The 25,013-nt window shown below is 41.3% G+C and overlaps 2 protein-coding genes and 1 long non-coding RNA gene across 4 annotated transcripts in view; 2 read left to right on the forward strand and 1 right to left on the reverse strand.

The window, feature by feature from the left end:
• The window catches only part of CENPP (centromere protein P), a 225,779-nt gene that overhangs the window by 124,010 nt on the left and 76,756 nt on the right, over positions 1–25,013 (reverse strand). The gene's annotated exons all lie outside the window — the stretch shown is intronic.
• Positions 1–25,013, forward strand: part of LOC116872946 — a 175,334-nt gene that overhangs the window by 122,448 nt on the left and 27,873 nt on the right. The window lies entirely within an intron of this gene.
• Positions 7,547–15,660, forward strand: OMD (osteomodulin). Of its 2 annotated transcripts, XM_032866464.1 has the most exons (4): positions 7,547–7,832; positions 12,709–12,794; positions 13,169–14,122; positions 15,348–15,660. In XM_032866464.1, exons 3-4 carry the CDS (start codon positions 13,183–13,185, stop codon positions 15,653–15,655), a joined length of 1,248 nt encoding a protein of 415 aa, XP_032722355.1. In that variant the 5' UTR covers positions 7,547–7,832; positions 12,709–12,794; positions 13,169–13,182; the 3' UTR covers positions 15,656–15,660. The 2 variants fall into 2 exon arrangements, with proteins under 2 accessions (XP_032722355.1, XP_032722354.1); XM_032866463.1 differs by lacking the exon at positions 12,709–12,794.

Here is a 25,013-nt window from a genome sequence, read left to right on the forward strand (position 1 = left end):
ATATATATCTGATAAAAGGATTTGTATTCAGAATGTATAAAGACCCCTTACACTCATAATGAGACAAACAACCTAATTAAAAACAGGCAAGGGGCGCTGGACTGGCTCAGTTGGTAGGGCGTGTAACCCTTGATCTCTGAGTTGTTAGCCCCACATTTGATGTAGAGAGAACTTAAAAATAAAATAATTTAAAAAAGGCAAAATTTGATATACAGGCTTAATTTAATTGTGATCAAAATTCCAGCAAGGCTTTTTGTAGATATAGACAAGATTATTCCAAAACTTATGTGGAAAGGCAGAGGCACGAGAATAGCCAAAACAATTCTGAAAAAAGGGGAGGAATCATCCTACCTGACTTCAAGGTAGCACCAAATGCTGAGGAGGATGTATAGAAAGTGATCTCTCATTCATTGTGAGTGGGAATTCAAAATGGAATAGTCCCTTTGAAAAATAGTTCAGATTTTTTTCAAGCTAAACATATGCTTACCATACGACCTAGCAATTACACTCCTAGGCATTTACCCCAGGAGATGAAGACTGATGTTCACATAAAAACCTGTGGATGACTGTTTACAGCAACTTTATTAGGAATAGCCCCAACTCAGCTGGACTTCAGCAGGTGAGTGGTTACACCACCTGTGATCAGCCTTATTGCTCAATAATAAAAAGGAATGAACTATTGATATACAACCTGATCAACAACCTGGATGGGTCTCCAGAGAGTTATGCTGAGTGAAGAAAAAGTCAGTTCCAAAGGGTTACACATTCTATTATTCCTGTTATATAATATTCTTTAAATGACAAAATTATAGAAAGAGATGAGCAGTTGCCAGGAGCTAGTGATGGGAGGTTTCTGTGGCTATAAAAGGGTGACATGTGGAATCCCTGCAGGGATGTAAATGTTCTCTTTTCACCTGTATCACCCTCAATATCCTGGGTGTGATAACATACCACAGTTTTGCAAGATGTTATCATTATAGGAAACCAGGCACAGCATACCTAAGATCTCCTTGTACCATTTCTTACAAATGTATTGTCTGTAAGTATCTCAAAGTAACACTTAATTTAAAAAAATCAATCAAGAAGTACTAACTGTAGTAGAATGCAAGGTATTGGATAAATCATCAGCAGGGACCACGTTAAGGATGGTTTTATAAACTAACCAGATAGTTCACAGACAGCTTAAGGGGCAAGAACAGAATGTCTAGAAACAACTTCATCAGCAGTGGGAATGGCAGCCTTTCACACTGGACGAGGAAGGTGGCAGTTCAATGAATGCCACTGGGACGTGGGTAGAGCTGCCCGAAAAACAGAAGGGAACACTATACAAGAACTATAAATTCTAACAAATTAGAGATTTTTTTTTTAAGATTTTATTTATTTGACAGAGATCACAAGTAGGCAGAGAGGTAGGCAGAGAGAAGGGGGAGCAGGCTCCCTGCAGAGCAGAGACCCCGATGTGGGGCTCGATCCCAGGACCTTGGGATCATGACCTGAGCCAAAGGCAGAGGCTTTAACCCACTGAGCCACCCAGGCACCCCACAAATTAGAAATTTAAATGCAAACACTAAAAACAGCAAAGAAACCATCATAGTCCTTGATGAAACTGTGGAAACCAATGGGGGAGTTTTCTGACAATGCGTTAAGTGAGGAAGGTGGTTCTAACTCTGACACAAAATGCTGGAGGGCCTTAAATAGAAATACGATAAGCCCAACAACAGAAAGTCTTCGTGGCAAAACTGTCAAGAGCAAAGCCAAAGACAAATGACAAACTGGAAAATAACAGCTTTGAGTCATAGCGCATAGGCCTAATTTCCCTTACAAAGAAATCCTAAAACTCAGAGAAGAAAAAAAAAAAAAAAAGCGAAGACCTACAACACAATAGAAAAGAAAGTAAAAGATACCGATAGCTCCAGGAAAAGAAGCAAACGTAGCTGTGAAATATAAGAGATATTCAAACAGACTCCAAGTAAGAGTTATTTAACCTACTCGATCACCAAAGATAAAACCTTATTACACTACACCGAGGAGGATTTTACACAGGCCCTTGGCACTCTGAGAGCAATTAATTACACACATGGAGCCCAGCCTGCAGATTTATCACTCAAATATATTTGCACACATGTGCAGTGACACATGAAAGTATATTAACTGCATCAATAAGAGGAAAAGATTGTATTAGGAAAAGATTAGAAAAACTGACAATTTCAGGCATGAATTCTTTTTAAAAATAATTTTTAAATATACATATTTGCTAAATATACATATAGGTGCACAAAATATCTCGGGAAAGAGTCACAAGAAAATGACATCACTGTATTCTACTTTGCAAAGGTCTCAAAAGCAGTGACTATGTCGCTTGGAGTCAGACAATGTGGGGGCCCTTAGCAGTGTCGCTGGGATGGGAACCAGCAGGTTGGAAACAAGCTGTAGGAAGAATTTTTGTGGTGTACTTTTGTGAAATAAGAAATACACATTTGGTGTCTGCCCCAGTTCCTGACAGATAGCTCTGAAATCACTTGGAATTTCCTGGGTGATAGGAATATCTTTTGTTCTAAGGAGGTGACTCTGGGCGGGCTCCCTGATGGTTTGTAGATGAGGGCTGGTCATGAGAAAGACCTGCTATGGTCAGAAGCTTGGAACTTTCAGCCCCACGCCCCCATCTTCTGAGGAGGGAGAGGGGTTAGAGATTGGGTTCATCATCCATCACGCCTGCGTGAGGAAGCCTGAACAAAAGTCCCTAAGGTACAGGCCGCAGAGAGATCCCAGCTTGGTGGGCACATGCATGACTGGGACCCGAATGCGCCACAGTTCCAAGGGGACAGAAGCTCCTGGGCTCAGGGCCCCTCCAGACCTCACAGCAGGCATTCCTTCACCTGGCTTTATACTCATTTCCTTTGTCATGAGCTTTATTAAATAATAAACCAATAAACATAAGCGTTTGAGTTCTGTGAGCCATTATAGAAAATTCACCAACCTGAAGACAAGACAGCAGGAGCCTACAGCCATGTTGTACAGAGGTGGTGGGTAAGCTGGAGACCTCCTACTTCGACTGGCATCCAAAGTGGGGGCAGTCTTGTGGGACCGAGCCCTTGACCTGTGAGAAGTGATGCTAACTCTGGGTAGACAGTGTCAGAATTGAGTTGAACTGTAGGACTTTCAGCTGGTGTCTGAAGGAACAGGAAGGGGCAGGACAGCTCGAGGCCAGAAAGCAGCCCAGAAACACAAATCGGTGGTCCACGAACAGCAAGAAGTAGGCCATCAGAGTTTCCCCAAAGGAATTTATTTTTATTTCTCTGAACTAATTAAGTGCTACATTTATTCATTTATCTATTTTTTAAGATCTGTGTTCAACACGGGGCTTGAAATCATGATCCAGAGACCAAGGATCACATGCTCTACTGACTGAGCCAGGCAGATGCCCCTATGTTTGGAATTTATATATTTTTTTAAGATTTATTTATTTGTTTTAGGGAGAGAGCGTGGACGGGAGGGGGCAGAGGAAAAAGGAGAGAGAGAGAGAGAATCCTCAGGCCAACTCCCCACTGAGTGCAGGGCCCCACACAATGCTTAATCCCAGGACCTGAGATTATGACCTGATCACGATCTGGAAACCAAGAGTTGAACACCTAACCGACCGAGACACCTAGGGGCCCCTGTTTGGCATTTATTTGAAAATATGAGGCAACACTGGAGGATTTTAGGCAGAGGCACTGTGAGACACTATACAATTGGGTTTATTTTAATATAGATAGGATGAAAACTGGATTGGGAAAGGAGATGTGTGAACACAGAGGAGTCAAGACACCGCTGCAGCATCTGAGGGAGAGATGTCAGTCACAGGAGAGATGGTGACAGGGTAGGCCAAGAGACACAGACACACCAAAAAGACACTCCAGTGCTAGATCACAAAGGACTCAGGAACAGATCTAGTTTGAAAGTGTCGGACAGAAGGTGATTTCAATCAGTGGTTCTCAAGTTTCCACAGCACCTGGGACACCTCTTAAAAATGTAAGTCGCCAGGCTTGTGCGCAGAGCTTCTGGTTCTGCGGGTCTGACGTACAGGGATGCCACCACCTGAACTTCAAATTAGTAGCCCTGGCAATTCACACACTGATGGCTCTCCTGTCACATTTTGGGATGCACCCACTTAGACAACTCCCAACCTTCTGGCTTACGTCAGTGAGTGAAGTTGGGATGGGGACACCATTTACGGGAAAAGCGAACAAAACTGGGCAATGGAAGGTGCGAGCGGCAAAGGCACAAGGATGGCCTCTGCGGGGCATGTGTGATGTCTAGAGTTTGGACAACTTCTGTGGGGCTGCCTGAATGGTCTTTCTGATGGAAGCAGTTCATCAGCTAAGGGTCAAGTGTGCCTCCTAAACGTGATTTGATATAGAATGCTTCGAGGCTTCCGAGCACGTCAGGAGCACATGTGACCGTGACGCTGGCCCTGGCCACCTCTCTGAGGTACCTTCCCCACCCACATCACTCAGCTCCAGCCATATTGTCTTTTTCCTCTTGATACCAATGTGGCTTGGTCCCTCACTGTATCAGGTCTCTGCTAAACTATCTAAAATAGTAATTTCCTTTCTTAAAAATTTATTAAATAGAATATCTTTTAGAGTTTTTAGGTTCACAGCAAAACTGAGAAGATACATTGATTTCCCATGTCCCTTTCTTCCTTAGCAACTCCTTACTTTCTGGTGCTGGAAGGTACCCCAGGCTCATCTTGTATGCTCCATGCCTCAGTCCTAGAATAAACCATTTCTTCAAAGAGCTTGGTTTCCCTTATGGCAGAAGGTTAACAGAAGCCAAGATCTGGGGATGCCTGGGTGGCTCTGTCAGTTAAGCGTCTCTTGATTTGGGCTCAGGTCATGCTCACAGTTGTTGGACTGAGTGAGACCTGTGAAGGGCTCTGTGCTCAGCTCTGAGTCCGCCTGAGATTCTTTCCTTCTGTCTGCCCCTGCCCCGGCACACACACCCTCTCTCTCAATAAATAAATATATAAAATCTTAAAAAAGCAGCAGCAGCAGATGCCACTGCTGCCAAGATCTGGGTGCTGGGTGTTTGCTGCGGCTGCAGAGTCACTGCCTCCACTCCCTCCCGGCCGACAGAGCCAGGCGACTGGTGTGGGTACACCAGCCAGTGCATACACGCATCTACAGACATTTCTAGATGGAGCCACCTGTGTACTATTAAGCTGAACATGGATTCATACCGCTGTCTCCAGCTCTAGCCCAACTGCGTGTGTCATTCCGGCTGCTTCCCCTTGCTCGTCCGAAGCCTCCCTCCAGCAGTGAGACCCCTGGCTCCACCACCCGCCACGCAGACACATAACCGCTCTGTCCCAGTGCAGGTGTGCAGGAGGGTGACAGCTGCTGACTTGTGCCTGTGCTCATTCACTTTGATCCCCCTACCTTGCTCCACTGCCCTCCGCACCCCCTCATATGTTTATTTTCTGTTTTCCTGTTCCGTGACAATAGAAACTTGTGCTGCTGAGTCACAAGCACCTAAAACTGCCTTAAACAAATCAGGTGCTAAAAATATTAGCTGAATGAGTATAATGAAAAAAATCCCTGATTACCACAATCAAGCAGATCTCAGTCTGGCCTTTCTCGACTAGCACTATTCAGCTATGAAGGTACTTATCTACCTCAATCAAATTATCATCATAGAATATAATTGAGACTTTTCATCAATTCAATGGACTTCTCTCTTCAATTGCTGCAATTGTACCCATCAAACCGAAAGCATGAACGATCGCAATCACTTACAGCTTTTACTTTTCCTATCAGGTCTGACGTGAACGAACACTCTTCTTACGCCCCCTGCCTCCCAACCTAAACCTCCTGGACACCATCTACCGCTTTTAAATTTCCTAGACATGAGTGATTCTAGGTGCCCTAGCTATCTATTAATAAATATTCTTTCCACATGTGTTAGGAACATGAACAACATAATCATGATCACAAGTTCAAATCACAGTGTTAAATGAGGATTATATGAAAATTAAGCTTTTGACTTGAAGTTTCTCTTCCAAAAGAACTGTGAGGGCACATAAAATTAAATCCTTGGGAAAAAATTACACAGATTTGCTCTCTCTTCCTTAGTATGGAAGCCTGAGGTTTAAGAACAAAGACTAATAGGAAACATATGGAAAAAATCAGTAACAAGATGAAATCCTGGCCCAAATACAGTCTGCCATGTTTCACATACCAGCGCCTCAAATAATAGACGAGATTTTTACAGCACTGCCAAGCATCACTTCAAACACAGCATGCTTTTAAAAAACCTGAAGTATAACAAAATAAACCCTGTGATTTCTTTGTAAAAATCTAATGGTAAACACTGAGGACACAAGGACAAATTCTGGGATTCACTTTACCTTATTAGTTTGTACAAACTTTGAAGAGTCTTCCAAAGCATGAACTCAAGGTTCACTGCCAAGAAATACAAGTTAATTCTCTGTTTAAAATAAAAAAAAACCCCACACTAGTGAAAAAATGTAGCATTTAAGCAGTTAACCACTACTCCTCAGGAAAACAATTCAGTGAAAAGAGATTTTTTACATCTACAAAATAAAGGCAACAGAAGTTCCTAATGGCATCTTAGTTAATACTACAAAATTATTTTTTGTACTAAAGAGGCAAATCAGAGATCTACCTTCTGAGTGCAAGACACTAAATTCCATCACCAGATTAATTTTTTTTTAAAGATTTTATTTATTTGACAGAAATCATAAGTAGGCAGAGAGGCAGGCAGAGAGAAAGAGGGGGAAGCAGGCTCCCCGCGGAGCGGCGAGCCCAATGCGGGGCTCGATCCCAGGACCCTGGGATCATGACCCGAGCCAAAGGCAGAGGCCTTAACCCACTGAGTCACCCAGGAGCCCCACCAGATTAATTTTTATTTCAAAGGTTTGTAGCAGGCGTTCTAGTGCACAGATTTGGGAGGAAGAGGAGGACAGTGATAGGGAACAGAAAAGAAGGTATAATTCTCTATGTGGAAAAGTTATATATTTAATCTGTGTCACTAATGACAAATCCCTTTGTTTAAAAAGTAAACTAGAGGGGTGCCAGGGTGGCTCAGTCGGTAAGGAACAGACTTTGGATTGGCTCAGGTCATGATTTCGGGTTCCTGGGATCGAGGTTGTAGGGCTCCTTGCTTCCTTGTTCAGAGTGAAGCCTGCTTCTCCCTCTCCCACTGCTTGTGCTCTCTCTCAAATAAATAAAATCTTAAAAAAAAAAAAAAAAAACTAGACATGCAATGCTGTATGTTTCTAATCTTGGTTGCTTGTCTTCATAAAGGAAAGCCCTGGTGTGACGTGAGGTTTCAGACAAGGGACATTTCAAGACCACTCTTGAGTTCCACCTTAAATTGTTGAGACACTGAGCTCCAAGTTACAGGGGACCTTAATTTGGAGAATTCTTTGGCATGAAAATGAAAATAAAAACAGTAATCAGTACATGCTGTTTCATTTAGTTCTGTTTGCCTTTCATATTAGAGGAAATTCTTGCCACACCTCAAACCAAAATTAAGGGGAAAAGAAAGGGAAGTAAGCCACATAAATCTGACCAACAGCACAAGCATCTCAATTTGAATCCACAAAGTTTTGGATAATGAAAAGAAATACATAATCTTAATTCAACCCAAGTGTTTTCCAAGCAGATTATATTTGCTTAAATTGCTACAGTAATTCAAGGACAGCCCTGTCTGGATACACAGTTACTGTGGATTTTTAAGAGACTCAGTTAAAGAATTTAGGAATATCTGATTCAATTTACAGGATTTGCAAATTCATCAACCCCTGAAAACTAAAGCAAACTTAACAGGTATGATGATAAAATAATTTTCAATTTTTTTTTTAAGAAACTGTTCCTACTATTAAAACTTTTTAAGTATATTTGATTTGTTTAACATTAAAATAGATCATAAAAGCACAATATTTGGAGGCAATATCTGATAAATCTACTTTAAAATTTGATTAGCAAAAATATTCAGAGAAAGCAGTAATACAGTGATTTAAATTTTCTAAGTTAAGATTTACCCAATAAATAATCTTTGTTTAGATTTATTTTTAATTCAGAATGAAAGATTTTTATGTTAATGGCATCACTGTCTCCTCTCTCACTCTCAACTTTAAATGACAAAACTGGCAAATGTCTGTGAGCCATACATCTGGGCAGGTTGACAGATTCTGCTTGTAGGGAAGAAGGATGTTTGTATCGATTTCAATAGAAATTTTCTTAATATTTCTCTGTTGACCAAATCCTTGAGAGTAACATATTTTTGCTTTCATTTGACTCTTTCTGGAAGGGAAGATGTGACTGCTCTATCTGGTAATAAAGGAAACAGTTCCCTGGGTTCCAGTTAAGATTTAAATGTAGTATGGCTAAAAATAATTTTGAAACTTTCTTATTTTTAGTAGTAAAAGGCTTACTTCCTCAGGCCTTGGGTATAAAACAGGATGTAAACTACTTTATTTATAGAGTTAAATTTAAAACCGCTTCGGAAAGAAATCTGAGTCTATTCTAATACTCTGGTTTCTTATATCCTAGTTTCTGTGGCAAATCAATAAAATAATGAGTCTTTAACAAAATGCAATAAGGCTTTCCAATTACTTTAACCTTTCCAGAACAAAGTTCGATCTCATTTTAATTAGAACTTCCTTATGAAAGCACAAGTGCTTTTTCCCAACTAAGAGAGATATTATAACATAGAAGCATTTATAGCTATAATATGAAAAATTCACATTAATGGATAGTTTTAAAAATCGGTAATATATATTTTCCATTGCTTTAAAGATTCTGTTCACATCTTTTACTTTTCTATTACTCTGTAATGGGAATAGCACGCTGTGACCAGAGACACCACTGGAGAGAACAGCCATGTTCTCTGTGACTGTGTCCATTTAAAGAAAACGACTGAGGCAAAATAATACCTAGAAATAATCAGCATTAGTAGCGACACGCATCGCTAACAGGATGCAATCTGTAACTTATTAATCCAGTCATCCATTCAACAAATGTCTGAGCACTTATACACTGTGCATTGTACTAGATTCTGCCAGAAATTAGGTCAGGAAGTGGGAGACTGGCGGTGAGTGTTCTGTTTTGCTATGAGCAATTCTATAGGGAATGAGGCATAAATTGTAGAACATGAAAGGCAGAAGTAATAAAAATGTGCTTTGCAAATGGCTAGGAAGAGATCAGTTAAATGGAAAACTTGGATAAAAAGAAATAAGAAGTCATTATAACAGGGAAACTCACCAGAGAGGAAGTTGAAGACTAAGATGAATAGGAAATAATGGGCCTCTGGATGGAGACAGGGTTGATTTCAAACCAGAAAACTGGACTTGGTCAAAAGGAAGAGGGATCAGGCTGAGCTGCAGAGCCAAGGTCCTTAGAGGACAATTCAGAAGAGAAACTGTCCTTAGGGAAAGCTTATCTTCATAGGTGGCCAAGAAGACTAAAAGCAGCCAACACTAAAGAATCCCTTTATTTTCAGGGAGACTCCCATAATGAGGTCTTGATCCCAAGTCAAAGGGACGCATTTAAGTGCCGGATTGAAAGTATCACCCAGGTCTCCTTTTTCCCAATATATTTCTCATAATTGTTAGAGTCAAAACCTTCATTCTCAAATGTAAGGTTAGTGATTGATTATTGCTACTATTCCTTTTTTTTTCCCCCAAAGATTTTATTTATGTATTTGACAGAGAGATAGAGAGCCCAAGTAAGCAGAGCGGCAGGCAGAGGGAGAGAGAGAGGCAGGCTCTCCACTAAGCAGGGAGCCCGATACGGGGCTCGATCCCAGGACCCTGGAATCATGATCTGAGCCGAAGGCAGCTGCTTAACCAACTGAGCCACCCAGGCACCCCTATTGCTACTGTTCTTAATACAAGGATGAAATTCAGAGCTCTGATGAGCTTGCTCATTTCAAAGTTTGTGTAACAGTCAGCTTCCAAGACCCCCTCCATGCCTTACCTCCCCCCGCCCCTGCAGCGGCATGCCTCTGCCCTGCTTCTACGTATACCTTTGTGAGACACAGCAAACTTACAGTTGAACGCTGTGGTGCAATGAGACTGAAGTGAAGTATGACAGGTACTTCAAAAAGTTAATATGCTCCACTATAATAAGTACCATAAAAGCTACAAATTTAACACATAAAGTATTATCAACTAGTGAGTAAAATATATAGGATGTTCTACACCCATTCCTGCTAATCTCCCAAGATCTGGAGCAAATGATACTACAAAGACTTCCCCGTCTGCCCGAGGCAGGGTTAAGCCACTGTACCCACGGCACTGGGGTCTAGGAGGTAAACATTATTTTCCTTTGTCTGAGAATATGGTTTGCCATGTTGGGTCTCTCCCATAAACCGTATGCTCTTTATGGAGGGGACCACATCTTCATATCTTCATCTCTGTGTTCCTCACCAAATACAGTGCCTCACACTCAGAAGTAACTGCAGTCTAAACTCAACCAAAGTTTAACTACTAATATCTGTAAGGTGGTTGACTAGCCAGGTTCTCACACAACCTCTAGCACCGGTCACTAAGGCAGCAGACCCAATTGGAGCTTTCCAGCACCCTGAGTTAGCCAGAACTGAAAACTGCCCTTCGGGGTGAGATGATCTCCCTGCAGGACTTTCTCCTACTTCACCCACCAACAATTCAGTGTGAAGATTGTGGCTCAACTACCTTAATGAATTAAATTAGGTGTTCATTCCCTGAGTGCAGACTCCACAGGTCAGAATTCAGGCCCTCTAGATTCTGGTCCAGATTAGCTATGACAGTCTTATTTTACTCCTTCAATAGCTAACCACTATTCCCCAAGTACCCTACTCTTTGTTCCTTACATGTTTTGGTCATCTCTTCTGTCTGGAAATCTTCCTGGTCTTCCTCTATGAGAACCCTAACATTCTTCAAAATCTAGGTCAAATGTCACATCCTCTATGAATCCCACCGATATGAAGGAACAGTGCATGCAGTCTACTGAGATTTGTAAAACAATTGCTTTAAAAGATCAAACCACTGCTATTTTGACATATTCTGTAGGTAGGGATGAGATTAAATATAACAAAACATACATATGATTAAATCATTGTTTTGTTTGATCCTATCCTCTTGGTTTAAAAAAAAAGGCAGCAGCAGCAAGGTGGTCATTCCAAACTGGTGGGAAATGGGAATTTTTAGAGGCTTGTCTAGGAGCAAGGGAAAAGGAATGCAGTAAGGACATGTCCCTGAGCAGCAATGAGTGGTCATGAATTTTAAGTGACACCAGCTGGTGTGGTCAGTTTTCTCTCCACTTGCTCTGCTGCATGAGTCAGGCTGCATGTAGATGGACAACTGAAGAAACAGGGTTGGAGATTACCAGAAGAATAAGAGGATGAAAGGGGTCAGAGGATCAGGGACCTGTGCAAACAAGTGACAACGGTGATGGGCCGTGGGGTCCAGGCCACAGAGAGGAACTGAGTGCATTGGGAGGTATGAATAAATGAATAAAGGGCAGTGAAAACACAGTGGGTTCCCCATTTTTACGTCCTACTGAAATTGAGGAATTACTACAGCTGGAGCTACACCATGGGGTAAGTTATAAAGACAAGTCAGGGTGTGAAGGAGCTACACCCTGGTAATGACAAGGCCCATGCTCTGGGCGCACAGGAGGGAAGAAAAGATCAAGGGTCCCTGACTCTACTTAAATATCAACTCCAAATCCCACGTTAACACATAATTACTTTCCATACATTTATAGTTCCTGACAAGAAAATAAAAAAGAATCTAAGATGTTAGGGTCTAAGGTAGACTTTGTCAAATGGGGTCTGTTATAGACAATGATTTAAATAACTATTTTTTCAATTATCTCAATGATGAAAAATAGCTTGTACCACTCTAATGACTAATGGGATAGAGAAAAGTCAGTTCATGACACATAGGGACATGTTACATTGATTCTCAGGAAACCTTGAATGAGAGAGGTAGAGAAAAACACCTACAATCAAAGAGGTAAGATTCTTTTTTTTTTGTTTTGTTTTCCTTCCTTTTAACCTTTATCTAAATAACAAACTTATCCATCTGGATCACTTTCTAACCTGCAAAGCACTTTTACATGCACATCTCATGTGACTGTCATAACCACTACTTGAGATAAGCTAGGAAACAATTACATTTCTCATTTTCATGAGGAGGCAAGAGGCAGGCATGTTAAGTGGCTTGACCGCCCTAAGTGACAGATGGGAAGTGAAGGTCTTCAGGCTCCTCATCCAGTAGACCACCACTACAACTTCAAGTTAATGGTCTTTCTCAAGCTGAGTACTCCTCCCGTGAAGTGCACCCCTTATACACCCTCCTCCTCCCTGTACTGTGTGCATCTTTTTGATTCTCCACCAGACTTCAACTCCTGGGAGACAAGACAGTGTGCTTTCAGTATCTGTTTATCTAGGACTTAACTCAAAAAATTAGTGGAAAGAAAGAAAATATATAGAATAACCTACTAAAAGCTCAAAGTTTGTAGACGGTAAATATTGCGTGTATTTGGGATTTGAGTCAAGTGGAGTCAGAGACAAAATAATTGGATTCTGGAAACGGTTTCATGGGGGAAAACTGGAAGTCATGGTTAGACTTGGCCAGAAACACTAAGAGGAAAGATGAGAGCTATTTTGAAAATCTCAAGCTCTTACATAAAAAGGAATGTTTCATGTTCTTCCAAGGGCAGAAAAGAGCATCGAAAAACAGAAGCTGCAGTGGGAAAATATTGGTTAATATTAACTAAGACCAAGAGCGTCTCCTCTCATAGGTAATGACCATCACTGAAGGGACCATATAGTTAGTGGAACACTCAGCATTTTTAGTGGACGGAATACCCAGTTTTGGGGTTGAGAGGTCATGTTATCATTGTAAATCTATAGGAAGCAAGACAAACTAGGATTCCCTTCAAAGATGGGTATGTAGTCTGGTTCAGTGTAAAATGTGACTTTTAAAAAAAATACCATCTTATTGGTACTTAAACATTAATTTTGGTTTGAGCATTGCCCATTTATTCTGGATTGTTTTATATATTTCAATACAGATACAGATATTATGCACTTTATGTAACTGTTAATTTACACAAAAATTCTTCTAGGATTTACTGACTTTTCCCACAATATATTTGCTTTCTCCTTATAATAGGACAAAAAAGGAACATGGGCTTTTTAAGTCTAGCACATGTCCTTTTCTTCTTTTTTGGAGTCAAAGTATATTGCCAATATGAAAATTATCAATGGGATGAAGATTATGATCAAGACCCAGATGATGTCTACCAACCAGAATTCCAATTTCATCAAAATGAGGACTTTCAAGTTCCTTTTCATCAGTATATGTTAGGCTGTGCCACTGAATGCTTCTGTCCACCCAATTTTCCATCATCAATGTATTGTGACAATCGCAAACTCAAGACTATCCCACGTGTCCCAGCACACATACAGCAGGTCTACCTTCAATTCAATGAAATTGAGGCTGTGACTGCGGATTCATTCATCAACGCAACTCATCTCAAAGAAATCAACCTCAGCCACAACAAAATTACATCTCAAAAGATTGATCATGGTGTGTTTGCTAAGTTGTCAAATCTACTACAACTTCACCTACAGCATAACAATTTAGAAGAATTTCCATTTCCTCTCCCTAAGTCTTTGGAGAGACTTCTTCTTGGCTATAATGAGATCTCCAGATTGCAGACAAATGCCATGGATGGGCTAGTAAACTTGACAATGCTTGATCTCTGTTACAATCATCTCGAGGATTCCATGTTACAAGAAAACGTACTTGCCAAAATGGAAAAATTAATGCAGCTCAACCTATGTAATAACAGATTAGAGTCAATGCCTCCTGGTCTGCCTTCTTCACTTATGTACCTGTCTTTGGAAAATAATTCAATTTCTGCTATACCAGAAAATTACTTCAAAAAACTTCCCAAACTCCAGGCTCTACGAATGTCACACAACAAACTACAAGATATCCCACATAATATTTTTAATCTTCCCAACCTTATAGAGCTCAATGTTGGACACAACAAACTGAAGCAAGCATTCTATATTCCAAGAAGTTTACAACACCTATACCTAGAAAATAATGAAATTGAAAGTATGTAAAATTTCATTATCTTTTTTAAACACAAAGGAATATTATGCTGATCTTTTTTTTTTTTTTTTTTTTTGAAGACCTTTATTTACTTATTTGAGAGAAAGGGATAGCAGAGAAGCAGGGACATCGAGAGAGGGAACACAAGCACAGGGAGTAGAAGAGAGAGAGGCAGGCTTCCTGCTGAGCAAGGAGCCCAACATGGGGCTTGATCCCAAGACTCTAAGAACATGACCTGAGCTGAAAGCAGAAGCTTAAACTGACTGAGCCACCCAGGCACTCCTAAAGAAAAAATCTTTTTTAAAAAACATCTATGCTTTACACATTGCTGAAGATAGTTGACTTAAGTAGCTAGGGAAATGCCAAAGCTAGCCTCAGAAAGGTGTGCTATAAAAGTTTATAGCCTTGGGGCGCCTGGGTGGCTCAGTGGGTTAAGCTTCTGCCTTCAGCTCAGCTCTCGGTCTCAGGGTGGGATCGAGACCCACATCATGCTCTCTGCTCAGCAGGGAGCCTGCCTACCCATCTCTCTCTGCCTGCCTCTCTGCCTACTTGTGATCTCTCTCTGTCACATAAATAAATGAAATTTTAAAAAAAATAATAAAAGTTTATTTTATTTTCTTTTAATGATTTATCTATTTGAGAGAGAGAGACACAGAGAGAGAGAGAATGCACAAATCGGGAGCAGGAGAGCTTAACCGACTGAGCCACCCAGGCACCCAAGTTTATAGTCTTTTCTATGTAATGTTATCACTTTGAACACTGACAAGTAGTACTGTAGAGTATCTGAAAAAATAGGAGCTTCCTGAGTAGTTGGGACTAAAGGTGTTTTTTGCTTTGTTCTTTCTGAGATTACTTATACTATGAATTTATTACATAACAAATAATTAAATAGCCAAAAGAGCCACCCTTTTTTTCAAGTTTTAATTCCAGTACAGTTAGCACACAGTGCTGTGTTAGTTCCAGATGTACAATACAGTGATTCAGCTTTTCCATCCATCACCCAGTGCTCATCAGGACAGATGCGCTCTGAAAGCCATCATTTACTTTGAGAACATATAATTCATCTGTAGTTTCATTTTCTTCATTTTATTATTTGATTACTGTAAAAACTAATTAAACCTAATTCTACCTATAAGAATTTTAATAAGACTATCTCGTATTTTAATAAATTCCAACGTAGGATCTAGAGGTAATGCAGCAGGATTAATCTTTAATTTGTATTTTTCAGATATCAATGTTACAGTGATGTGTCCGTCTGTTGACCCACTGTATTACCACCACTTAACGTACATCCGTATGGACCAAAATAAGCTGAAAGAGCCAATAAGCTCATATGTTTCCCTCTGCTTTCCTAATTTACACACTATTTATTATGGCGAGCAGAGAAGCACTAATGGGCAAACAATACAACTGAAGACTCAGGTTTTCAGGAAATTTCCGGATGATCCTGATAGTGAAGAACATGAAGATCACCAAGAAGGTCCAGAGCAAGAAGAAACAGAAGAAAACATTGACCCTCACTATTATGGAAGTTAAGCATGGCAAGAGCTATACAGGTATACATTTATGATTGTATACAACGGTATTATTCAGTATTAATTGAACTAAACATGGAAGGCTCACAGTAATATATCTAGAATCATGCATTAGTACAAGATCAGATTGAATTTAAGTTGTTGATAACACTTGTATCATTACACAGTATTCAAACTTAAAATTACACAAGTCTTTAGAAATATAAATTAGAATGACATGGGAATAAAAAACTAAAAATAACAGTATTATCAGGTTGAGGAGAAAAGAAAGTATGCCTTCTCTAGTGATATGAACTGCTCTAAGAGTGACGAAAACAGCAGCACTAGAAGCCAAGAAATGGAAGAGGCCAGGGCTGAGATGCCCGGGCTTATGTTCATGTAACGGGCAGTCATTCACTCAGGAGTCCGTTATTTTCTTTGACCTGATCTCCAGAAAAGCTTTCACACTTGTATGTGAAATCTTATCACCATGACATCCACCTCCCTGGCCCTACCACTGAGAGCAAGAGAGGATGCTTCTGATTTTCAAAAGAGGCCATTCTGCTACAGATCCAAGACTTGTAGTTTCACGAAATCAACTGGTCTTTGTTTTTCTCTCAGAGCACCAAAGCCACACAATTCTAAAACATGTATCTGGATAACTAAAAAAAACACTAAACTGTCTCATCACAATCATATTTTAGCAGATTTCAGCAACTGTCCAAAACAATCTGTCTTCCATTTTAGTGGGGATCAATGTTTCTATAGTAAACTCACTAGGGAAAGTTTTTGTTGTTATTGTAGCTACACAGAGATTCACCAATAAAAAACTGCTTTGCTCACATGGTTAGTTTAGCACACAACAGTATACCAGCATTATTAAAACACTTCCATTTTCCTAGTACAATAGAGTAGAAACACGTATGAGCATCAGCCCATATTTATTTAATTAGCACTAAAGCTGAACAGAGTTCCTTTACAATTTGGACAAGCTTTGATAACTTCTTTAAAACCTTAGACACACCTATTATTTAACCTGTCATTTTGAAGTATTTTAAGTACGCCTTGTAAAGAAGATGATGGAAGTGCTGTGATGAGCTCTTCTGACTTATCAACTGACATTTCAGAGTTCCTCAGGAGAGGAAGAAACAGAGATAGGGAGACCTACACAGGGAACCCAAACCTTAAACGTTAATAATGTGGACAACAGGCCAGGACCAGACATTTGGGTGCTTTCCACTTTTTGGCTGTTAAAACTTTAGGAGTTTTCAAGTGGTGAGTCTTCATTTTGCTGGAGATAAAGTGGAAAATGAAGCTCCTAATGATCTTTATTTCTTTCATTAAATTATTAGCATTTAGCAGAAACAGAACACCCACCTGTCCCAAAGGAATAGCTCAACAATTCAGAATGAACACAAATAACACTCCATTCATTCATTTAATTAACATTCATCAAGGCATTTGGTGTGTAGGGCTTAGCAGTAAGGGCAAGAAACAGAACGTATGTGCACTTGTGATACCTCAAGATACAACGGTGAGGGTAGCAGAGCAAAATTCCAGTAATGTGGACAAAGCACACTTCCAACAGAGGTTAAAAAAAAAATTAAGGCCCACTTAATATTGGAAAATACTATGCATGTTTCAGGAGATAAAAGAGATACAACTATTTCTAACCTAAAACAATTTAGAAACTAAAGAGAGGCCATCAGGGAAATGTCCATGAAAACCCTAAGAGACCCTTCCACAGGCACTGGGAGGGCTCGAACCAAGAAGACAAGACCCAGAACAGACGTTATTAGCAAGGAGGCAGAGAGAGTAGGGCTCTCACACACTGCTTGTGGGATATCCAGTGGTGCAGCTGTTTTGGAAAGCAGTGTGGCAGTTCAAAATTTAGTCACTTAGGATGCAGCCATTCCACTGCTAGATACATACTCAAGAGAACTAAACACATATGTTCACACAGAAATATGTCTGCAAACGTTCAGAGCAGCACTATCTACTAACAGCCGAAAAGTGGAAAGCACCCAAATGCCCATCAGCTGATGAAAGGATAAATAAAATGAGGTATAAACACACAAGAGTATTACTTAGCCGAGAGAAGAAATGAAGTACTGAAATGTCATGCTACCACACAGATGAGCCAGGAAAACATCTTGCGAGGTGAAAACTCCATCACAGAAGACTGCAGAACAACAGTATGACTTCATTTAAATGAAATGCTCAGAACATGCAAATCTACAAAGACAGAAAGATTCCTGGTTGCCTGGGGCTGCGGGAGGGGAAGAGGGTAAGTGGGGAGTGACTGTCAATGAGCAGAGGGTCTGTTTTTGGAGGGAATGAAAATGTTCTAAAACTGATTAGGGTAATGGCTGTGTAAATCTAAAATTACCAAAAATTATTGAATCGTAGATTTTAAAAGGGTGAACTATATGAGGTGTGAATTGTCTCAATAAAGCTGTTAATAAAAAAACTTAAAGAAAATAATATCAACTCATTCTTTTTTTGTTGTTTAAGATTTATTTATTTGTTTATTTGACAGATCACAAGTAGGCAGAGAGGCAGGCAGAGAGAGGGGGGAAGCAGTCTCCCTGCTCAGCAGAAAGCCCAATGCGGGGCTTGATCCCAGGACCCTGGGATCATGACCTGAGCCGAAGGCAAAGGCTTAACCCACCAAGCAACCCAGACGCCCCTAAAATCAACTCATTCTAACACAAGAAATACAATGCTAACGTGGCAGTACTATTAATGACAAGAGGAGCACAGATAAATATCCAGACTTTATTTCAGGTCAGGACGCGGTCAAGTAGCTCAAGGTTTCCAGAAGAGGAGGTACCCTCACGTATCGGTAGCCACTGATGCCAGGAGTGGAGAAACAAGCTCCCGAACTGAGATGAATACACAAACATGTCATTACTTCCTTCACCTCTTGCAGAGTTTAAAACCAAAACCTCCAATACTCAGAATTCTGGAGCTTCTATTTTTTATCCTCCTAAATTGATTTTTTTAAAAGATTTTATTTATTTATTTGACAGAGAGAGAGATCACAAGTAGGCAGAGAGGCAGGCACAGAGAGAGGGGGAAGCAGGCTCCCCATTGAGCAGAGGGCCCGATATGGGGCTCGATCCCAGGACCCTGAGACCATGATCCGAGCCGAAGGCAGAGGCTTCAACCCACTGAGCCACCCAGGTGCCCCCCTCCTAAACTGATTTTTAAAAATCCTCAGAGAACAGGCTTTGTGAGGAATAAAACTGCACAATTTAGCAACTGAAAACAAGTTATGTGGAATGTGATAAAACCTGCAGAAGTCGGACTTGAGACTCCTAAGCCAGATGCCGGAGTAAGGGGCTGAACGCTGAAGCCCCTTTTCCACATTCCTTCAAGGAAGCTGGTTCTCCTAGAGCTACTGAAAGAATAAAGAGAATTTGTATGTGTGACAGAGCGCTGAAAAATGTACATGCCAGTTCCCGGCACCCAGCGAGCAGTAAGTAGTCCTTGAGGACAGCTGGCCTAGCAGCCTGCAGGATCTGTGTGCCCCCAGATGTCAGACCTGGGTGTGTTCTCAGGGACACTAGAAAAGAGCCAGCATCTCCGTGGGTTCCAAGATTCTTTTTGTATAAAAGACAAGTGAGGGTGGCTCAGTGGGTTAAAGCCTCTGCCTTCAGCTCAGGTCATGATCTCAAGGTCCTGGGATCGAGCCCCGCATTGGGCTCTCTGCTGAGCAGGGAGCCTGCTTCCTCCTCTCTCTCTCTGCCTGCCTCTCTGCCTACTTGTGATCTCTGTCAAATAAATAAATAAAATCTTTTAATAAATAAATCAATAAATAAATAAAAGACAAGTGAACAAGTTTTTACCAAAGATTTTCTTAGGGAGAGAGTAAAGGGTACTTAAGTCCTACACCCCAAACACACATATTCCAGGTCACTATTTGCCAGTTCAGCTTTCCAGAGCACCCTTCGACAGCCTGCCAGGGCAGAGAACACAGCCCCCCCTCCCCCGCCCCCTCACTGGGCACCGCACCCTGCCTGGCTCCTCCAGCCTAATTGGAAGGGGTCAACTCCGCTCTACTCCTCTCTCCAAAGGGGTGTGTGTGTAAATGGCTCATCCTGCTGCAGGCCTCAATGAGGCGGCAGGTTAACAACCATCTTTTGCTACTTGAAAACGGCCCTGAGGAACTCATACCCACCCCAAGTATTTCTCATTAAAAAACAAAAATGAAACCCAGTGCTTTCCTTAAGAAAAACTGAAGAATAAAGTACTTCTTTAAGTAGCACATCAAGATTGCACAATTATCGGGGCGCCTGGGTGGCTCAGTGGGTTAATGACTCTGCCTTCAGCTCAGGTCGTGGTCCCGGGGTCCTGGGATCGGGCCCCGTGTCGGGCTCTCTGCTAGGTGGGGAGCCTGCTTCCCTTCCTCTCTCTCTGCCTACTTGTGATCTGTCTGTCAAGTGGATAAATAGAATCTTTAAAAAAAAAAAAAAGATTGCACAATTATCTACCACATCTACAGACAAAACCTGTTGATCTGATATTTACAACAGAGGAAAAAATGAAAATTCATATATTTTCTCATTACATTTAAAAGCATTAGTTAGCTACTAGGCTGAGCCATATTTGTGATCACTGACAAACCCAAATCATTCCATGAACCACGTTTAGTTAACAAACAAAAGCATAATATGCTATTAGCTTTTAGAAAGAACATAAAAATAAAGGATATTTCATAAATTTGCTCACAATAAAACTGGTTGAGAATGTTAGGTTTGTGCTTACGTATTACCTGAAACACTCTACATTTTCCCTTTATTCCTCTGGTTGGGACCACTAAACTGAAGTGCAGATGTGTGCATATCATGTAACACATTTAACCAACTCCAAGGGGGAAAAAACAGAAGAAATAAACCTTGTCTCTCCTTCATACTTTTACTGTTGCAAAGAATTCACAGGACCCAAAGGACAGCTAGAAATGAAATCCTGGTTTCCTGATTCCAAATCCACTTTTTTCCCCTAATTCTTGGAAATAAAGTATAACAGCAGTTGGAAACAAAATTAAACCATAACAGCGTAAAAACCCCTAAACTTTCTTATATGTTCCAAATTCCTAAATAAATATAACTATGCATAGCAAGTAAATATCCCAGTCTCATGGAAATTACATGGAACTTGCATTACTTTACAGGATTAGTCAGGCTGCCAATTCACTATATGGGGATTTATGTACTATTTGGAAAAACTTACAAGTACAGTAAGTTTTTAACATGAATCCTTCCTCTCATCAGGTCAAAACTCCTCCCACATTAAATTTCATCCTTCAGTCTGGTAAATACTTTGATCTCCTCTTTATCTCACCTGACCACATGATTAGGCTTCAGCCGAAAGAAGATTTGAGATGAAGATCAACTCTCAGACTTCCCATAAAATCCTAGAATGTTGCCTAAAAGGGACTATAAATATCTAGTAACTCAATGATTCTCAGTGGTGGCAATTTTGCCTTCCAGGGTGTGATACTATGATTTATAAGAAAGGTATTTTGGGTCTTCACATTTATGGTTCCTGGCTCACAATTCCCAGAACCCCTAAACTTAGAAGAGCGATTAAGGTGTCTTTTGTCATATTAATGCAGGTGATGTTGGGGCCCCAATAAAGGGGGGATGGCTGGCTGCCAGGAGGACCAAGCAAGGCCACCTGCAATCTTGGCAGAGGGGAAGGGGCTGGAGGTTGAATCGGCCCATGGCCAATGGCTTAGTCAATTAGGACTACGTTTGAAAGCCTCATAAACACCCAGAAGGATGGTTTAGGGGGGCTTCCAGCTGAACAGGAGGAGATGCCAGAATTGGGGTGTACCTGAAGCTCTGTGCCTTCCCTAGACCCTGACCTATGCATCTTTTCAACTAGCTGTGGATTCAGATCCTTTGTCACAACCTTTAATAAACTGGTAAACGTAAATGTTTGGCACCTCCAAAGCTGTTGTGCTGGTAAGGACAATTCTCTGTGCAATGGTTCTTTGTGGAGCCTAAAATGGGGCATATGGCAAGAGCCTGTGAGCGCCTCCAGGTGCTGATTGTAGGAACTCTGGACCAGAGAATTAACATTTGAGGGGCTTTACTAACCTGCTGTAGGACATTATTAATTGAAGCCATCCCTAGGGACTGAAGGACATAAAAGGGTCTTGAAACCTGAAATAACATGTCTAGGATGGTGCTGGACAAGCTTGCTAATGGGAGTGGCAGTGCCTGCGGAATGCAAGGAGGAGATTCTTACAAGCAGGGAACCTCTTTCCCTAGCCCTCAGGGCTGATTCTGGAGCTGCACAAGGGGCTCTGGACTCTACTGTCCACAATGTCATGTGGACAGTGGCCTTTGGACAGCTCTCTACCATCAACAAAGAGCTGCCTGGCTTATGGACAGCAGATCCAAGGTGAAGGGACAACATCCTGTCTGGAAGGCCACCAGTGTGACTGAAGAATACAAAAACAGATCCCCACGGTATGCTGAACCGCATGCTGGTTTCCTGGCAATGACGGAGGAATGAAAGAACGTTAAGAGCCCCTCTGTGTGGGTTTTTACTGACTCACAGGCAGTGGCCAACAGCCCAGCCATATGGTCAGGCAGGAGGGTAATGGGATCTTGGCCTATTAAAGGAATGTCCATATGGGGCACAATCCTATGGAAATAATTGTGGGTATTAATGTCGGACAGGTCAATACCCACCAGAAAACCTGCCTTCCAGTTTGGGAGGATGAGTGGATCCAACATGCATCTATCCCCATGTGCTCCCTAAAAAAGGCCACTTGGGCCCATGAAATGAGTGTGTGTTGGTGGTGGTGGGGGGGGTTGGTGCAGCAGTGTTGAGATGGGCTGAAGCTAGACTCTCCTGCACCTTCTGAGGTACAAAATGCCAATATGATCTGTTCTGGCAACAAGAGAGACAGAGACTACAGGTGGCTGTGTGGCAGAGACCCTGGTGGGAAGGTCCTGAATATGGCTGGCAACTCAGACTCATGTCAGGGGGCTATACAGCGGTCCCGACAGGAAGAGCTACTAACTCTGGTGCGGGCTTTGCAGACTTGGTGACAGATGCAAACGCTCAGAAAGAGATACAGAAAACGAGAGCAGAAGATATTCCACAGCCAACTGTCATCTCCTCAGACCAAGGAGCTCACGTAATGTCCAACAGCCAGCAGAGAGGAATGACTGAGAGAAAGAGTTTTATACAGAACTGGAATGAGCAATTAAAACACTGGTTGTCTAAAACAGGGGGAGATAAAAAAAAAAAAAAAAGGAAGGGCTGGCTTACACACCTTCACAAGTGTGTTCACACTCAACATGTGTGGGGCTGAAGAAGCATCCCCACTGGATACAGTCCCATGATTTCTGGCGGGTCTGGGAGCCCGGGGGAGAAAGGGCTTGTGTTCTTTCTTCCCCACATCACCTCAGCTTTTTCTTTCTACCCTAGCAGACGCAGCCGTCACAGGACCAGGGCGGCAACTACACAGGCTGGAAGCAGGGATGATTCCATGTTTTCAGGCTTTCTGTCAAAATTCCCAGAGCAACTTGGCAAAAGTGAGGCTAACAGTGAGTATAGCCACACTGCCTGGTGGCAAGGATGCACCCCCAGTTCTGCATCTGTGTCATTCACCTGAACAGAAGCGGACTGAGGGGGGATGGACTTGCTACACGAGCAGGGCTGCCTGCAACCCAGACCAGCCCAGCGGCCAGGCCTAACAGCCCCTCCCAAGTTGGGAAAGTCTGGGTACAAATGCAGAGAACAAAAGTAGCAGGTAAAGTAACGGAATGAATGAGTAAGTTATGTAATGAGGGAAATCCAGTATTACACGGACACCTGCAGAGAGGCTCAGAGCAGCTCGATCATATCAGATGCCTGAAAGGTTCGTGAAGCCTGATGTTACCAAGACCACTCCTGCTTCTAGAACCTGACCAGAAAGCACAGACGCCTGCAAACCTGAGTGATCTCACCCTGGGAGCTGTTTTCATAAGATACGATGGTGGACTGAAGAGTTATTACTGACTGAATGGTATTCTGGTCGTGCACCAGCAACTTTGGACTTTTAGCATTGTTTGGCTATAAGGGATCTGTGTTCAAGGACCAGGGGATGGACTGCTGTACCGTGATTTATAAGAAGTATGTGTTTGGTCATTCAAGGGACAATGTCCAGAAAATACTAGTTGTCATAGCTGATGTGGGTGAGTGGTGGAGGATGCCACTGGCATCTCGTAGGCAGAGAGCGGGGACGCTACAAAATGTCATACGTTGCACAGGACAGGCCCTGCCACAAGGATCATCCACTCCAAGATCTCAGTAGTGCTGAGGCTGAAAAGCTCTGAAGTAACTAGATTCAAGCCCAGCAGATAAAGACACTGAGGTCCACAGAAGTTAACTTGTTCAAGGTCATTGCCAACCACGGAAGTGCTCCAGGGGAGGAATGGAGTCTGAGTGCATTGGCCTGCACTTCTGGCAGAAAACTGGTGTCCAGTAAACTTACTTCATGGATGAACGCCAATAAAACTGTACTCGCTGGTCATGAATTCCCAAGCAAAGATGTTACACTTCACGGTATAATTTTCCGTGAAAATTACAAAGGATCACACTGTGTGTGTCATTAGTAAAACATTGAATCTCTAGGATTCTCTACATCTGATATTTAACATCTATCCTGTTCACTTCTCAACACACCTGCCACACTGTGTGAAACAAATCAGTGTTTGCTGTTTCATTATTAGACATGTGCAAAAACTCTAAAGTTTTTATCATATCCTTAAAGCCTTAAAATTGACAATTTATATCAGCCCAAACCAGAAAATACCACAAGTAAATGTAAAATAATTCACATTCAAATAAAATCATGAGCGTTCACATCTTAGTTTTTCCAATCTTCAATTTGAAAGATCCTAAAGACAATTTTGAGTAGCAAAGAGAATAATTTGGTATTCTTTTCTGTCTTGTAATAAAATATAAATATTTTATTTATGATAAATAAAATATTTATCCATACCCATATAGAGGAGAGAGAAATGTTACCTTGAGTGCTGAGACCAAAGAGTGAAAAAATGAAAGTGAATCTTTACAATGATCATATAGTTATCTAAAATACCATTTAAACTTTTAAAAATCAAATTTACAATTTTTTTATAGTTTCCTTAATTTAGCAAGCAAAAGTATCTTTTACTATCAAACTCTGAATTACAAATCAAACATATTTTTAAAAAGCTGATTTCTCAGACTTGGATTTTTATTATATGTACTTAAAATAAAGGAGGGGACCCCAACTGATTAAACTGCAAGATAATTTATGTTAAAACTAATTTTTACATTGGAAATTTCTTGGCTATATGATAATTATGGTACTGGAGCAATATTTTTAC

This window comes from Lontra canadensis, unplaced genomic scaffold (genome assembly GCF_010015895.1).
Source record: "Lontra canadensis isolate GAN:19392208 unplaced genomic scaffold, GSC_riverotter_1.0 scaffold31, whole genome shotgun sequence".
Classification (NCBI taxonomy): Eukaryota; Metazoa; Chordata; class Mammalia; order Carnivora; family Mustelidae; genus Lontra; species Lontra canadensis.

What these genes read in the sequence shown, in the direction of transcription:
- OMD (XM_032866464.1), top strand. Translation starts at nt 13,183, where the DNA reads ATGGGCTTTTTAAGTCTAGCACATGTCCTTTTCTTCTTTTTTGGAGTC. An exon ending in AGAAAATAATGAAATTGAAA is followed by an intron (nt 14,123 to 15,347) that starts GTATGTAAAATT and finishes TGTATTTTTCAG; the next exon opens with ATATCAATGTTACAGTGATG.